This window comes from Boleophthalmus pectinirostris, unplaced genomic scaffold (genome assembly GCF_026225935.1).
Source record: "Boleophthalmus pectinirostris isolate CB_2022bp ecotype Guang Dong unplaced genomic scaffold, ASM2622593v1 HiC_scaffold_16, whole genome shotgun sequence".
NCBI classification, from domain to species: domain Eukaryota; kingdom Metazoa; phylum Chordata; class Actinopteri; order Gobiiformes; family Gobiidae; genus Boleophthalmus; species Boleophthalmus pectinirostris.
Window position 1 is genome coordinate 17,592,135 of NW_026571095.1, and position 16,822 is coordinate 17,608,956.

The 16,822-nt window shown below is 38.6% G+C and overlaps 1 protein-coding gene across 6 annotated transcripts; it reads left to right on the forward strand.

Annotated features, from left to right (window-relative positions):
- The first annotated feature begins 777 nt into the window (after window positions 1–777).
- On the forward strand, window positions 778–15,702 carry LOC110173490 (abl interactor 1-like). 6 transcript variants are annotated; one of them, XM_055151336.1, is made up of 11 exons: window positions 778–912; window positions 3,289–3,456; window positions 7,285–7,461; window positions 8,986–9,000; window positions 9,270–9,376; window positions 9,467–9,607; window positions 9,955–10,091; window positions 10,250–10,465; window positions 12,364–12,450; window positions 13,753–13,938; window positions 14,815–15,702. In XM_055151336.1, the coding sequence occupies exons 1-11, from the start codon at window positions 796–798 to the stop codon at window positions 14,988–14,990; spliced, it is 1,527 nt and encodes a 508-aa protein (XP_055007311.1). In that variant the 5' UTR covers window positions 778–795; the 3' UTR covers window positions 14,991–15,702. The 6 variants fall into 6 exon arrangements, with proteins under 6 accessions (XP_055007311.1, XP_055007308.1, XP_055007309.1 ...); XM_055151333.1 differs by having other exon boundaries at window positions 9,955–10,055; XM_055151334.1 differs by lacking the exon at window positions 12,364–12,450.
- Window positions 15,703–16,822: the final 1,120 nt, after the last annotated feature.

Consider the following 16,822-nt stretch of genomic DNA (forward strand, 5'->3'; position numbering starts at 1 on the left):
GGTTTGCTGGCAAATTGTAGCCTTTCCTGTCAAAACTATTTAGTTGCCATAGAACATTTTCATTCGTTTATTTTACATCTGTCCATACAGAAATAATTTAAGCTAATTATGCCTCTCTGCAGTGTAACTAAAGCCAATCTGGTCTCTGATAAAGGACGAGCAAGGGATGAGTCCAGACGGCAACGGCCGACTTGTTCTGGTTTTGGGAAACGTAGTTTTTTGTCGGCTCAAACCGCGGCAAACGCTCAGCAAGCGTCCACAGCTCCGTGCAGCAGTTCTCCTTCAAATCCCACAAACGCCTTGGAGAAGGGGATTTAAACCGAAGTGGCGTATGGGAAGTGTAGTCTTGTACTGTTCAGTCATTTTAAAGTAAATTCAAATGAGCTTTATTTAGGATTTACATTTATAAATAAAAATCCATTAAATGACAGTCTTTGGTGGGTAAATCAATGAGTTAAAGACAATTAATTATATGTTTTAGTTACATTATAATCTACCATTAACAATAAATTACAACGGCTTGTGCCATGATTTGATGAATATTTATTGTCCCATATCGCGCTTACATTTTACTGTAACATAATGAAGTCTTGACATGATTGGTTAACCACTCTGGGGAGCCAATGAGCGTTCAGTGTTTTTCGCGTAGATTTGTCACGGGCTGTTGTGAATCGGAGGCCTACCGCCCCACAAAGCCAGGCGGGGGAGCCCCTTTCACAGCTACCCAGCGCAGCAGCATCACCGCCTCGCTCCGCTGAAAAGGACAGAGAGGAGAGAAATGCAAAGGGATGTAAGATGGCAGAGCTACAAATGCTACTAGAGGAGGAAATCCCCGCTGGCAAACGAGCGCTTGTGGAGAGCTACCAGAACCTTTCCCGTGTCGCTGAATACTGCGAAAACAATTATGTTCAGGTAAGAAAAACGTGATCGAAAGGCGCTTTGATTCAGACTATTTGGCCGCTATCTTCCGTCGTGTCTGCGGAGTGAAACCACAGGGCAGGAAACGCTGGTTTGACCGAAACAGATCCTTAAACCGCTATTTCCTCCCAGATAAACCATCCCTCCACCGATCGGTTCCGTGGCTGGCTCGGCTGTGACGGGTTATATCGAGTTTATGCGCCCGGCCCGGTGAACCAGAGCCGGGGTAGCAGTCATAAGCTACACTCGCCCTGCTGAAATAGCCTCTGGGAGTGTTTAGAGAGGGTGTGTCGTGCTACGGCCAAGTGGTTTGTCAATGATTGAATCCGTTTTGTGAGAAGGCTCTGGCAGTGCAAAATGCTCCATTTATGAAAAACACTTCAGTAGGAGCCAGATCAGAGAATTGAAATTCAAAGCTTGCAACTCTACCGACCACAGTAGCCTATGACTTACTGACGGTTCATAATGGGAATATGGCATGTTTTCATCATATATTCTAACAGGGATTAAAGAAAGCGTTTGTATTAATGGTCAATAGTTGAGGCGATTTGTCTCAAATTAATTGCCTGATTCATGAATCATGTAGTTCCTGTAAATTAAGCCCTTTATAAAATAAAGAAATAGCCATACACGTACAAGTCCAGTTCATTACATCATGTGCAATATGAAGTTCCATGTACCATTTGCTTGTTGTTTAATTACATTGTCATTGCAAATCACTTGAAGTCCAGCTCCAGTATATACTAACATGTGGTCAAAATTACTTTCTATTTCTATTTCTTTCTGATAAAAGAAAAAATAATAATAATAACTGACCACTGACTATTCTGACACATAATGAACTGAAAATTGGACTCCCCATGTGCTTTTGGGGGTCACATGATGCGTTGTGAAATCATAGCTCCTCAGATAATGACTCATGGGGTTCAGTCTGATATTACACAAATCATACCCATAAGGTTGTGTTTGTTATAATGTTGTGTCCTCATCAAAAACATACCCAGAGTTTGGTTTTGTTTCATTCACACATGTTTACAACTCAAGCCCTGCATATTAAGGCTGACTTTCTCAAACAGAAAACCAGCTTGTGAGGTTGTGTAGTAATACATTACGTGCTCCACTGCGTTTTGAAACTCCATCCAACCTTACTAAAATAATTTCTTTGACAATGTGAAACAGCATTTTGAGTTTTGGAGTTGTGGACAGACTAATAATAAAGGGTTACTCAAACATGTGTGAATGAACCAAAATGCAACTCCAGGTATGCTTTGATTAGGTAACATCAGTCTTAATAAGGCTTAAAGCTCACCAGAGTCAATTTTTGCATAATATAGGACCTTTAAGGCCCGTATAGTAAAAATTACAGTCTGCAGTGAAAACATTTATAAATTGTTGGTGACCAATTCATTAAAGTTGTTAATAGTAATGAGCACGTCCTCTCGTGCATGCATTGTAGTTGGTCTGTTTAGGCCCAGTGAGTACAAAAAAATCCCCGAAAAAACAAACAAACACTAAACACTATGCAACAAATACTGCAAAGTTAGATAGCAGAACATATTTAGCATGGTTATAAGCAGTGCACAACCATATCAAAGGCAAGCAAAAACTCTTAACCCCTAAATATAAACATAACCACAATAATATTAAATATTAGCCTAATTACTGTCAGAGGCATTTGACTATATAATTATTACATTTAAATGCATCAGCATAAGGGAGCAAAATCTCCACTGTACGAGTCATTTATTTGTTTTTGGTGCTGCTATATTTCATGAATAATTCAGATGAATTACTATGGCTTGGTTTGGGGATATCAACAATTTATTGCACAGCACTCATACATGTTACATGTTATAACTGTTATTGTTTTGCTTGTATTTTGTTTTGTTTTGCCCATCTACTTATTTTACTATAGTTGATGAGAAGTACACTCCATCACAATAATGTTAGACTTTTTATACAGGTTTTGATGTTAAACTATAAATAAGCCTATCCGGAGCAGTCACTATTTAAAGGCTTCCAGAAACAGATGGTTTGCCAGCCGGTGGAGAGTTGGGATCATACAAAGTGTCTTGGCATTCCTATTCACTGGTCGTCTATCCCACAAGCACCTGTCCTACTGCCATGTTCATCCAACACAGCTATTGTTGTCCTCTGGTTCACTGCCCTCCAAGGCTGCTGTCCTTTACTCAAAATTGTGGATTCAGTTAGCTGAAAAATGTCATGTTTACACAATTTCTTGTAAATGAGCACTGAAATTGCTTGTTTCCTCTTTTAGTTTTTCTACCTTACTTCCTTTTGCCAACTTCTGTGTCTCCTCCTCCACATCCTGTGCTGATTTGACTGACCCTGTCTTTGCTTTTCTGCCAGGCTCAAGATAAGAAAAAGGCCCTGGAGGAGACTAAAGCCTACACCACTCAGTCTCTGGCCAGCGTAGCCTATCAGATCAATGCCTTAGCCAACAATGTGCTGCAGCTACTGGACATCCAGGCCTCGCAACTGCGCCGCATGGAGTCTTCAATTAACCACATTTCTCAGGTATAAATCTACAATTCAGTTATGGGAAACCTTCTTATGCTGTTCATCAAATCAAATGTATGCTTTGTGGCTCTTTGGATAGAGCTGCATGGTGGGTATCATTTCACCCAAACTCTTTTTCCAGGTATCATGCTGCTAGTTCCTAAGCACAAAGCCAGGACCTGAAAATAAAAAGAAAATAGAAATAAAGAAATAATCCTTGTACTTGTAGTTTCAGAAATTGTATTCAAAAGACAGTTTGTGTGTCCTAAGATAACTATCATAATAAATTGATGGTGAAGAGAGCCCATTGCCAATTCCCCAAGCCCATGGCACATTAGCTGCAATATTTTGTTCCTAAATTTTGCTGATATTTTTCATCTTTTCAACAAAAAAATGTTGTCTTACAGTATGTTCCCAGCTCACCAGTGTTCCCAGTATTAAAACTGACACGTGACATTTGGCTCCATGGACCTGGCAGCCCTCACAGTGCTCTGATGACACCTCATGCTTCATCAGCAGTCCTCTTATTCCCCTCTGTCCCGTGTTGTTCTGTTCTTGCCCGGGCCACCCTGTCTGTCAGCCTCTGACTGTCCCAGTCCCCTCGCTGTGCGCTTCATTAAACCTGTCAGGATCAACTCCAGCTCTGACGCCTGCACCCTCCACTGTGTGGCTCTTTAGAGTTTAGACTTTACACCAACGGCCGCTGGAAAAACCTCTATTAATGTTGGCTTAATGAAGATCAAGTTAACTCCTTTTACTCCTTTTAAATTATCACCTGCTTTTTAAAATATTTTATTCCTTCGCCGAAATGATCCACAGTATTGCATTTCATATTTAAATTAATTTAATTGTGAGTGTTTTCAATGCCAAATACCTTGAAAAACATGCATTTCACCATGAGCAGGGTCACCCTTCCATAGATCTGATGTCAGACTAGAGGTGTTGCTTGCTTGTTTCTATGAAGATGGGTTAGTTTAATCAAATTGTGAAACAGGAAAAGCAATGATGATGACATGGAGACAAGGAAATAGGGTAAACTGCATAAGCAAAGTTACCTAGGGCACCTTTAATTTAGCTTGTTTAAAGAATTATAATCATTGTTATTATTGTCAAATAATAGTCTGGAGGGTCTCTTATATGTTTACATTTCTTGTGCCTGGTCCAGATAAAAGTATTTTAGCAAAATCAGTTCCTCATGCTTTTCTATTTGCTGCTCCTCTGTTGCTGTAAGTTGTAAACCTGGCATTTTTCCAAGAATCCATCAATCCATGAAAGTTAAACTTTAAATGACGACTTACCTTTTTGGTATTATGTAATTTTGAAGAGAATAGCTGTTAAATCTGCATAAATTACGTAAACGCAATGTATTTATTCAAAGAAGAACTGTGCCAAACTCTTCCCTATCTGTCTGTGTTTGTTTTAATTATGTGCCCCGAACACAACAACGATAATGGTAATTCTGTTGTGCTGTAGAAAATTAAGGGCTTTGAAAACCTTTCAGCCATTATTTGTGTAATTTGCCTCAAGATCTTATTATTATTTATCTATATGTTTAACAATACTGTCTACTGCCACAGCTCTTTTATTTTTATAATATTTTACTTAACTGAATATGAAAGTTAGTTGTAGATTTTTGACTGTGTTGCATTGTGTTGCACTGCTGTGAGTCGTCATGGCGATAGCACAGAATTATTAGGCTGAGTGTACATCCGACTGTGCTCTCTACAGCTGTGCCATCTGTGAGAATGGGGCGACAGAGCTGCACCGTGTCCACATGTTTATTAAGGATTACAAACTAAATGAGATCAGACATGTGCACAGCAAGGCCACACACAGGTCTGCTGTCAGTGATTAGGTAATAGGTAATACAAAATGTTAAATTATTTCACCATTACTTTGTAACATCTGCCAGTGGTCTAAGTGCTGTACTCCAACAAATGACTCAATTTGTCCCATGCAGATGGCTCACACATTTGACTTTTGGAGCAAAGATATTCAAAAATGGTCACAATCAGTGAAATAAAACAGATTTTCTTATCTTTACCTGCTTATTTGTGTTAGGTGTTCAGTAGATTCAAACTGAAACTACTAGAAATTAAGCAAGTATAGGATTTGATGTAGTTCTGATCTGATCATCTGAATATCTACTGCACTCATTATTGAGATTCAAAGAGATTCCACAACCTCTTTTTGATATCCGGGTCAAGAAGCAGCACTACATTTACAACACATATTATACACAAGAAATGATAATAAGGAAGAAGTGTTTTCAGTTCGGATATAAAGGCATTTCTACGTATTTATTATTCTCTACTGAAATGTGCTCTCAGTTGTTGCTTGCTTGTCAGTAACAGGAAAAAGGCGGGGATCTCTTCTTACTTCCAGTTGAAATGGGGTGTCACCCTTTAGCTTCCTCTCCTAAAGATGGCACTATAAATATCTCAGCTTCAGCCAAATGCAGAAATACACAGTTAAACCTGACAAGGGACTGCCGTTAACTCCACAAAACCATTGACTCCCATCAGACTTCAGTTTCTCTGTGTCATCTGTATCTTTAGACTCAGAGGGAGACAGATGCAGCAGTGGAGCTGTCAAGGCGGATGTCTGACTGGTGACCTTGTACTTTAGTGCTTTCTGATTATTGCATTGGCTGTAGGTTTAACTGAAAGCAAATAAAAAACAATTCTATAGTCATTTTTATTACCTGTTTGAATTATATTCTCTACATGGACAGTCACATCACTTGGCTTGAAATAGGAATATATATCTTGAAACAGACTAAACAGGCTAAACAAATTTAACTAGGAACTTACTGAAACACTATTTAAATTAATACTGAATCCAATTCATTTGATGTAATTTATTGTTTGTAGTGCACTGATACTGATGCTTACATAAAATTGTCAGTACATTAACAGACCTATTACAAATACATAATTACCATTTCATTAAACAATTTTCTCTTTCTTGCAACATTTTGCTGAACTTTTTATTACACTGTTAATTTCAAAATACTCTCTCTAGGATTTCTATCAAGAGATTTATTTAAGTATATGTAAATATTGCTATTCAAGCTATTGTAACCTACATATGACTCAAATTAGTGCCCCAAACCATCTTAAATGTATAAGCACCATTGATTCTCCATCCATCCTTATTGTGCTTTACCTTGCCCTGTCTTCGCATTGACTTGTCCCATTTCATTCATCATTCATAAACTATAGTGGGGGTTTAGGCCTGCTGTGTAGGTGCTGAGAGCCATAGTGACTTTAATTAAGAAGTAGGAGACCACTGTTACACGAGATGCACGTCAAATATGCTCATCAAATATGTGTGAGGGTGGAGTAGTATAAGATGGACACTGAAGAGTGCATCATAGTATTCCAAAAGCCTGCCATGGTCTTTTTTTCACTAACTGCTTTACTGGAAAATAATATGAATTTATTTTCTTGGCTTTTGGTTCTAGTAATACAGCTATTGCATAGTACCTGTGTCCTGTGTTATTTTGATGTAATTACTCCACTGTCTGATTACATTTGCAATTAATCTACTAGTTGTTTTATCAGTTGTCCATATGATTACAAATGGAAGCCCTTTATAATGAAAAATGCACATTCTAAAGATTAAAGATCTAGTGGATAGAATTGAAAGGTGTCTTTAAATATAATCAGTGGAAAAGGCACTTTCTTGGAGAAGGTCAGGTGATAAAAGTCTACCCTAATATTACGATAAGAAGTAGATTTTATTCATTTATTCATTGAAAGCTGGAATTTTCTTGCAATCTAATTAATATTATATGCCATTCTCTCTCTCTCATCTGTTCCATTCTTTTTATTGATAATGCAGACTGTGGACATTCACAAGGAGAAGGTGGCTCGCCGAGAGATTGGGATCCTGACCACAAACAAAAACACGTCCCGCACCCACAAAATCATCGCCCCAGGCAACATGGAGCGGCCTGTGCGTTACATTCGAAAGCCCATCGACTACACTCTGTTGGACGACGTGGGACATGGGGTCAAAGTGAGAAGAACACCATTACATTTTCTATTTGAAAACTCAATCAAAGTACAGAACTCTTTGAAGACACTGTAAAACACTATGTTATATCCTCCCCACAATCAAAACTATCTCAAGTCATTATTTTGATACATGATCCCGATTGCACGGTTAATCGATTTTTCAGGACAGGAAAAGTGATTTTAGTGGAGTTCACACCTCTCCCATGTAACTGCCTGCTCTCATATATCACTTACACTGATGCACACTCACACTTCTGCCAGTCGATACTGTGGCCTTTTAAGTAATCACTCCCCATCACATGCATGGAAATGTTACATTGACTTGTACATGGAGGATTCTTCATGGCTTATGGCAAAACCTTCCCATATAAAACCAAATAGCACTTAGGAAGTGGCTGTTGCACGGCTGCCTTAGCTGAACCAAGTATTCTCCTCGCTCTGCTTAATTTTAGTGTTTTCTCCTCTCTGCATGATCCATCCGCTTTCCCACAGCCTTTGATTCACTAAACCACTGTGCGTTTGAATGTGTGTGAGGCTTTCATTGTATTACAGTATTCTGTATTTCTGCACCAGTCTCTTCTCTCCTCTTTTTGTTAAGACAGAGGCTGTCTGTCGATTTCAGACATGCACTGATTCAAATTCAAAAGCTGGTGTTTCCTTCTCAGAGGAGCATCTCACACAGATTTGGCACAGCCCTCTATGCAAATGCAGCTACAGATGCAGAGATGAATGATGGCTGCTCACAAACACATAATAGATGGACCCTGCACTTGGCTACACCACTAAGACTGCATTCAGAGCAGCTAAAATCAGATATTTTGCTCACATTTGACCCAAATCCAAAAAGCACAATTTTATATATGACAGCGCTTTTAGTTATTTATGAACAAAGTTTAGTGAGAATACAAAACTGTAGGACAAATTGTCTGTTTTTATTACCCATTCATATGTTTACTGGTTTAAGGGAGAGCTAGTCTGAGTAGTACTTCATATACAGACAGAGCTGAGCTCCAATAACCTCCAGAGGCCTAACTGGCAGTACGGCAGTAGTTAACACAGTCACAGAACAGCAGTTATTTATGACCTCTCTTTATGGCCCGTTTGTTTAAAGCTACAAGCCTTGTTTATTATTTCTATATGTGAGTTAAAGTGGATGTGATCATGATTGTAGCATCAGCATCAACATAAGGTCTAGATTCATGCAACACAATGTGCACCAACACTCTCTTTCTCTCTTTCTCTCTGTTTCTCTCAAACAGAGCTTTAGATGTTTTCTCTGAAATGTTATAAATAGCACTCACTGGCTATGTTTAAAATTGCACATTCTTGATTCGTTTACTAATACATAATTTTCTAAAATTAGATTCGCATAAACTGTTTATAGGCACAGTCGCACATATTTGCAGGTTAGACTCTATATAGATATTTCTGTAATAACTAAAATGTCACTGACTGTCACTGTCACCTGTCATCACCTTAACCTGAACCTGTATTCTCTGTCCTGTTTTTTGCTGCTTTTTCTCAGTGGCTTAAAGCCAAGGTAAGACACAATAGTGTTTTTGTAAAGTTTTTATTTTTAAAATACAAGTGCATGAAACGTTTGAAAGACAGTTTAAGAGAAGACAATCGGTAAAATAGTCTTTTGTATTTTTAAATGATGGAAGGCCATGGAAATGTTTAGCTGAAAACTCACTACCTAATAAAGACTGGATTACTCTTAAATCTTAATGTCATTTTCTTAAGGAAACACCATTGTCAGGCAATTTAGTGCAAACAAAGCAGTGTGTTCATTTATCTTTGCTTCTCCAGCAACATGGAAACAATGCAGCAGGACGAGGAGGAGGTACACTGTCTCGGACCAATCCCCCGACACAGAAACCTCCAAGCCCCCCCATGGCGGGCCGTGGCACACTAGGGTAAAGTCATATACATGAAAAATATTACAAACCTTCAGTTTTGAACAAAAGATGTCACTTCTAAAACTAACTATAACTTACTATAAACAGACGTAATACTCCATATAAGACACTGGAACCAGTGAAGCCTCCAGTGGTGCCTAACGACTACATGACGAGCCCTGCCCGCCTCGGCAACCAGCACAGCCCTGCACGCACTGCCTCCCTCAACCAGAGACCCAGGACTCACAGGTACAGCCTTTACTAGTACATTTATGTAATGACATTTTATGCACTCTTCAGATGTCCCATTTAAAATAAATTATATTTAATTATATTAAATAGCAATTTCATTTCTTCCAGCAATTACTGTTAATTTTACAGAATATCATGTAGAAAACGTCAAAAGCCTGAAATGTTTATGTGAGGGCTGGTAGATGCTACAGTTTTCGCACACGTCTGTTGCTGTAGAGATGCAGCGATGACAGGGCAGATGTAATAATGGGTTGTCAAACACAGTCGTCTAATTATACTGTGTGTGGCTCATCCTGTGGCCACACTCTCATGCTTTTTTTCTTCTCTTCCTCTTTTGTCTGCAGTGGGAGTAGTGGTGGAAGTGGGGGCAGAGAAAACAGTGGCAGTAGTGGAGTGGGGATGCCTCTGGCCGTTCCTACCCCATCCCCTCCTAGTATGGGCCAAGGTGAGCAGACATACAACAAAGAGGAGACTGATTTTTGTAAGTTGAAGGACGTGAGAGTATATAGGCTCCCATCTTTGCAACAACATTTATAAGAGTTTACCCACCACTGGCCTGTGGATTAACTACCCTATTTGTAATGAGCCATGTCACTCTATACAATCCCACTTCTCACAGTGATATTTTCCCTGTAACAGTTGCCACCTCTGCTGCCTCAGTGCCACAGGGCCCAGGTTTGGGTCCGATCCCCATGTCACAGTTTGGCACCATTTCGCGGCAGATTTCCCGCCACAACTCGTCAACCACATCGTCCGCCTCAATGGTGTCAGCTACTGGCACTTACCGCCGCGCGCCCTCTGTCTCCTCCCAACAGCCACACATCAACGGAGGACCAGGCTACCAACAGAACTCAGGTAATTGTTGTGGTACTCAGATGTGAATATACTAATTTTAATGTTCTCATCTTTAGGTTTGAAATTATCACACTACTTCAGTGTTTTTCGTTTTGTGCATATATCCCATGTGACACAATCTACTTACTTTTTACAATTTTACTCTTTTAACTTTTTAATTATTGTATTTTATTTTATTTTTTTTTACAAAACTAGAAGTAGTTAATTCGTAGTGGTCCAAAGGTATTGTCATGGTAAATATAACAATTAACATGCTAATGCCTGATTATCAGACAATATAACGCTTCATAAATTAATCAAGACAGGCAGTGGACATATTCTGACCTCAAGAGCTGCTTATACAATATAGCTTTACTGGAGCAAGACAAATTCTGCTAAAATACATGAGTAACAGGTATATATTGTATTTTGTATATGTAGTGCTCCAATAGATAAACCACTTGCCCATTTTGTTTTTTTGGTGTAATAATTGCTGATTTGTAGCTGTCCTTTTTTGACATTATTGCCAGAGAAAATATTTGTTTACTAGAATAGGCAGAAAGACAAAGGGCTTTTATGGGCAATGTGGGAATAAATATGTTTTTGATAAGGGGAAACCCAAGATATATGCATGTGCTGTTTGAGACTAGGATTTATTTTGGCACACTGCAGTGCTCTGAGCTCCTTTGCTCTAATGGCCCCTCTCTCAGGACAGCCGTTTTCAGACAGAGGAGGTTTATTGTCTGCAAGGGAAAGACAATAAAGCCATGCTCACAACATTAAAATCAGCAAGGGATCTAAACTGGGACATCATATGAGCTTTGTGATGGATAATATTTAACATAGGCTCTGAATTATACTAGTCTGATAATGAATAAAAAAGGAACATGATGTTTTATTGATTTAAGATTAATTGGACCTTGTCTGCAATATAAAAATAAATAAACCGTAAGAAAGTAATATGCAATGAGAAGAACACTCCATTAGGTTCATAAGCAGGAAGAAGAAAGGGCCTTTGAAGGTACCATTTGTAAGTTTATTAGATTTTTACCTGTAGATGATAGAGGTGCTATGTGAGAATACAATCTAGATGGGTTGCCCAATCTAATTACAAAGGGAAGCTTTAAGGGAGGTGAAGACAAGAGGAAATATAGGATATATGAATTTGTGATGTCATAATACACAGGGGGTTAACATTTACCATAGTTAGGTATAAGTTAGAACTAAACTACATATTTTGGGTTTTATATTAGATTTTAAGTGCATAATTTTAATTTGGACACGCACACTGTTTAAATTTGAAGACAGTTGTATTGTACAGTCCCTACACTGCTGTTTCTGCGTTAATAGGCACCAGTAATAATGAGACCTATGTTTCCAGGGACATGTAATTTCTGAGTCATAGCTGGCTTACATTTGAGCTGGAATAATTATGTCATCTCTGGGTGTAGCATGTGTAAGACATAAGTGACAAGTGAAACTACACATGTGATCCTGTGAAGGATGTTTTGTACACTGAAACTCAGCAATAGCGCATTAGTCTATTTTAAAATCCAGATTACAACAAAACATTCTATAGGACTGTAATTTTTAATAGAGAAGGGGGTCATGTCAATTGATGATTTGTAATGTATGAAGTCCAGGGGACTAATATCAATAATCTGGTTATTTCATTGTTTATTTGTGGATATGAAAATTACATGTAATTAATAGAGACAACTGGCTCTTGCTCCACATCAGGGGAGCATGACATTATCTCATTCTAGAGTCTGAAAACCACCAATAAACAAGCTCTGCAGTTATAAGTTACCTATGCTTGATGTTTCCGTATGTTGCCAGCTCTTTTGTACAGTGCCTTGTATTTTCTCCTTTCGTTTTGTCTCATGCTCCGCTTCTCCTTGCTGCTGCTGCTGCTTCAGTGTCTGTGGCTCCTCCACCTCCTCCCATGGTGCAGCTGACCCCACAGATCCCCCTCACCGGCTTTGTGGCCAGAATGCAGGAGAGCAGTAAGTCAAATGCATGACTTTCACTGTAATACTGTAATGTGGAATTGCAGACACATTTATGACTGATGAAAATCATGGCTCTATTTTTCCTCCAAATCATATAATCTCTGCGTTCACTTTTTGTAATTTTTTTTTTTATATTAATATTCTGCAATGATATGTTCTTGATATATTAATAGTTAATACTACTGATATTGATAACTTTGGTCTTTTCATAATTTGTGTGATTATTTTTAACTCAGCCAAATTACCTGAAACTTTTTTATTATGCCAAACAGTAGTGCATTTTAGAATTATTTCATTACAAACAATAAACCTTTTCATGGGTTTCAGCTTTGTGATATTTTGAGATATTTTTAATTGTTAATTACCACAATTACAACAGTGCATATTTTTCACCTCTTTAAAACCCATGGACTTAGAGTTTGGAGTATCATTCTATGAGCAAGCTTAAAATCATGCACAATCAGCCATGCCTCATCACTGTAAAATGCCATGATTTGCCCCTCTGCTCCTCTGTGACTCACTACACTCTGCACACTTTCTGGCGATGGGCACGCCTTTTGAATGTCTGTCTGTTGCCATGGTGATGGATCACAGAAAGCTCAAGTCGAACTCTCGCTCTGACGAAGAGAAAGAAATGTGAGCTGATTGTGCACTTGGCCAGTCTAGAAACTCTACAGGATACAAAACCTATGAGTCATGCAGTCAAATGCAGGGTTTTAGCCACAGTTTTTAGCTAACCTTGTTTAAGTCTTCTGTAACTTCAAATTAAAAGAGGTATTTGTTACATCTCCTGCCGCATTAACACAGTTTTATTCTGTTGGATCAGAGCAAAATATCTTTAGAGAGTGGGGTGAACATGTCTACCAGTGTTTTGTGTATTAATTTACCAATCATCAGTTTTGTAAAGACCATGGTATCATAACAAAATTGATTCTAGTTGGTTCTTTTCCCTCAAAAATAATAACACAGTGCCCTCTAGTGGGCCTGTCGCTTATATTATAATGAGGTAGCTACATTGTATTATGCCATTTCATTAAATGCATTAGATTGGAAATTGGATAAGGAATGAAAAGTGTCATTAGGGCAGTTAGAATAACAGTAACTGACTGGAGAGCTGGGGCATCCAGTCCTTCACCTGGATGAAGATGAGATACTGGACAATTCAATGAATATAAAAAGATAATAAACTCTGTGCAATCAAATAGAGTATAAAACTGATTAGTTTCCATTTGTGAATAAACATCTGCATATCACATGTAGTGGTTGTTGATTATGATTGGTTTTGTGTGTTTACAGTCACAGACAGCCCTGCCCCACCTCCTCCTCCCCCTCCAGAGGACCTGTCTGTGTTTGAGGAGCCCTCCCCCCCTCCACCCCCTCCCCCGGTGGATTACGAAGAAGACGAGGCTGCTGTGGTTCACTACAGCGACCCATACGCAGATGGAGATCCGCACTGGGCACCTAAGAGCTATCTAGAGAAAGGTTAGGAAAAACTCCCTCACTAAGATCACCTTTACTTAGACCAGACACAATAACAGATTTTGAAAAGTAAGTGTGGTTCGGGATCACTTTATGCAACTGATGCAATGAAAATACTCATATATACCCTAGGTAAATTAACTTGTTTTATTTAAATATTTGTTTTTTTTAACATTAGATAAACCAAAGCAGCAACACATATACATAGTACTATAAGTATTATACATATATATATATATAGTACTATTGTAGTACTATATATATAGTACTACAATATTTATCATTATTAATCTCTGATATCATTACATTTAACTTCTTGGGTTCTTTTTAAAGACAATGCAGTAAGTGTATTTACCTTGTTGACATGTTTCGGCTGCTACCTGCAAGCCATCCTCAGAACTGTCACCGGTGTTGTTGGTGACGTGTCGTATATCAGCTGTTGTTACTTCCTGTAGGCGTGGTCAGCCTGATGGACCTGGCAGGTCGCTCAGACTGACCACGCCTCCCGTCGCCCGATGTTCTCTGGAGGAGGGTGTCCCAGGTGTGTGAAAGGAGGAACGCGCCATCATCACGGTTAATGCTGTTCATGTCTCGTTTTCTGATTTCAATGGCCTCCCTGATCCAGCATTTGAACTTGTTGACACGTGACACGTCACCACCAACACCGGTGACAGTTCAGAAGATGGCTTGCAGCTAGCAGCCGAAACATGTCAACAAGGTAAATACACTTACTGCATTGTCTTTAAAAAGAACCCAAGCAGTTAAAGTATATAAGAAGACAAAATGAACATCTTTGGCTCATTACATTTAAGTTGATGCAATTAAACTTAGCACCACCCTACATGTGCTTTGTACTAAATGTTGTCTGCCTCTTCACAGTTGTGGCTATCTACGACTACACCAAGGACAAAGAGGATGAGCTTTCTTTCATGGAAGGAGCCATCATCTACATCATCAAGAAAAACGACGACGGCTGGTTTGAAGGAGTCTGTAATGGCGTCACTGGACTCTTCCCTGGAAACTATGTTGAGTCTATCATGCACTACGCTGACTAAAAACACACAACCCAACGTACTGCCATTTTGAACTCAAATTTGGAAGATATGTACAGAGGTGAATGCAGTGTAGCGATATGTACAGCTCAGTCTGAATGAAGTGCCATGGTGAAATCTTAGCAGTTTACACGTTGGTTTATTTTTGAAAGATTGATAAGGGACCAGTCCAAAAACTTGTCGCACAAGAAGGAGGGTTGACAAGCCATGGATAGTGGTGTATGTTTACACTGTTTTGATCAGAAATAGGGAAAGTCTAAACAAAATAACACTGATCAAATTTAGCCAAAATCTGTAATGTACAGATTTCTTGTCTCCCAATTCCAAATTCAGAAGCTTCCTATCCATCATTTGCACTGTGAATGAGAAAGAGACCTACTACACAAAATATTTAAGTATTGGGATATGAATTGATTGTGTGCCACTGTTGATGTTCAGATTGCAGAAAAGTGACAAGTGTGTAAAGAATGCATTGAAACTTAAAAAAAGAGAAATTGTTCTTGTTCCTGGTGATGTTTCTTTCCTTCTTGTAAATATTCTGTAACGTGCGAAGCTGCCAGTGCGTTGTCCGTCTGTGCTTCACCGTGAGTCTCCATCAGTGGGAAGTGGTGGTGCCAGCATCTGAAGGCCTGTGTTACATTTGATATGTACTTGAAAATTCATTTGCCCTCATCACTTTGTGCCATTTCAAGTCATGAATGAACATAATTTTGCATTTTGTTGTCACCTGAATTTATAATACTATTGTCCAGCTACTGTAGCAGAAAGAGGGACTCAAATCTAGTTACAATGAAGGACAGGCGGTTTATTTTGTTGCTTCTATATCTGTTTCCTTTGCACTGATAAGTAAAAACTGTGACTATGTTTAAATTCTAATTCAAATTATTGTTGACATTAGAAAAATTAAAAGTCCTTTATTGAGACATGGTCCAGCTTAAGCGTGTAGACTGTCTCAATAAAGGACAATACATTTTCTACACAAGAGTGCCTCGGGTTCTTTCAGCTCCGCTACCACTCACATTTTAATGTTATGTGCTAATCTAAATCTTCATTGAAGCACTCGCGTCCTGTTTTTTTGTTTGTTTGTTTTGATGAAAACACATGCCAGTGGTCAAGTTTTTTATTATTACTTTTGTGAATGTGGTGCTTACATTGGTGCTCACAAGCTCCCATCCACAACCGCCCCCTTAATGAGTCCATTGTTATTTTTAAGGGTAATAATCAGATTGTAATTTCCAGTATTTTAGTGAATGTAGGTGTATTCATCTGTTTACAATCTGTTCCTAATCAGGCAAAACAATATGGCCTCTGTCAGGTTAATAACAGAACTTCATCTTAATCATTCCATTGTGTGAGACGTTGAAGAACTGCAGTAATTAGTATTTATCCAAAATGGTCCCAAGGGAGGAGCTGGGCTGTGGTTATAATGTTCTGCTTGATTAGTGTAAATGGTATTGAAGGAAATATTAACAGTCCAGGCATCTCAAAAATACATTGTCAACATGCAGTCATCAGTATTATAGCCTTTGTGCATGAAAGTATCATTGATTACAGAGAATGATTTGCCACTACATCCTGTTTTGATTGTATTTTCTCCATCGTATTTATAATAACGTTTTCTACTTAATGTATTTCTATCAGTTTTTACATGTCTCTGGAAACTGCTGAAGAAGCAGTTGTGTCTGTAAAGGATTAATTTATACTTTTTTCATAGTGAATGAATCATGTGACAACCACTGAACCGTGTAATGTTTACCACTTTCAGGGCATCACAAGTCAAGGCGCCTTCCTACATCTATGTGTTGCAGAAAGGGGAAAAAATTAACTTAAATGTG

Excerpts from the sequence above, each read along its gene's own strand:
- LOC110173490 (XM_055151336.1), top strand. The coding sequence starts at position 796 with ATGGCAGAGCTACAAATGCTACTAGAGGAGGAAATCCCCGCTGGCAAA. Across the intron at positions 9,608-9,954 it reads CAGAGACCCAGGACTCACAG|TGGGAGTAGTGGTGGAAGTG; the intron begins GTACAGCCTTTA and ends TTTTGTCTGCAG. Across the intron at positions 10,092-10,249 it reads CAAAGAGGAGACTGATTTTT|TTGCCACCTCTGCTGCCTCA; the intron begins GTAAGTTGAAGG and ends TCCCTGTAACAG.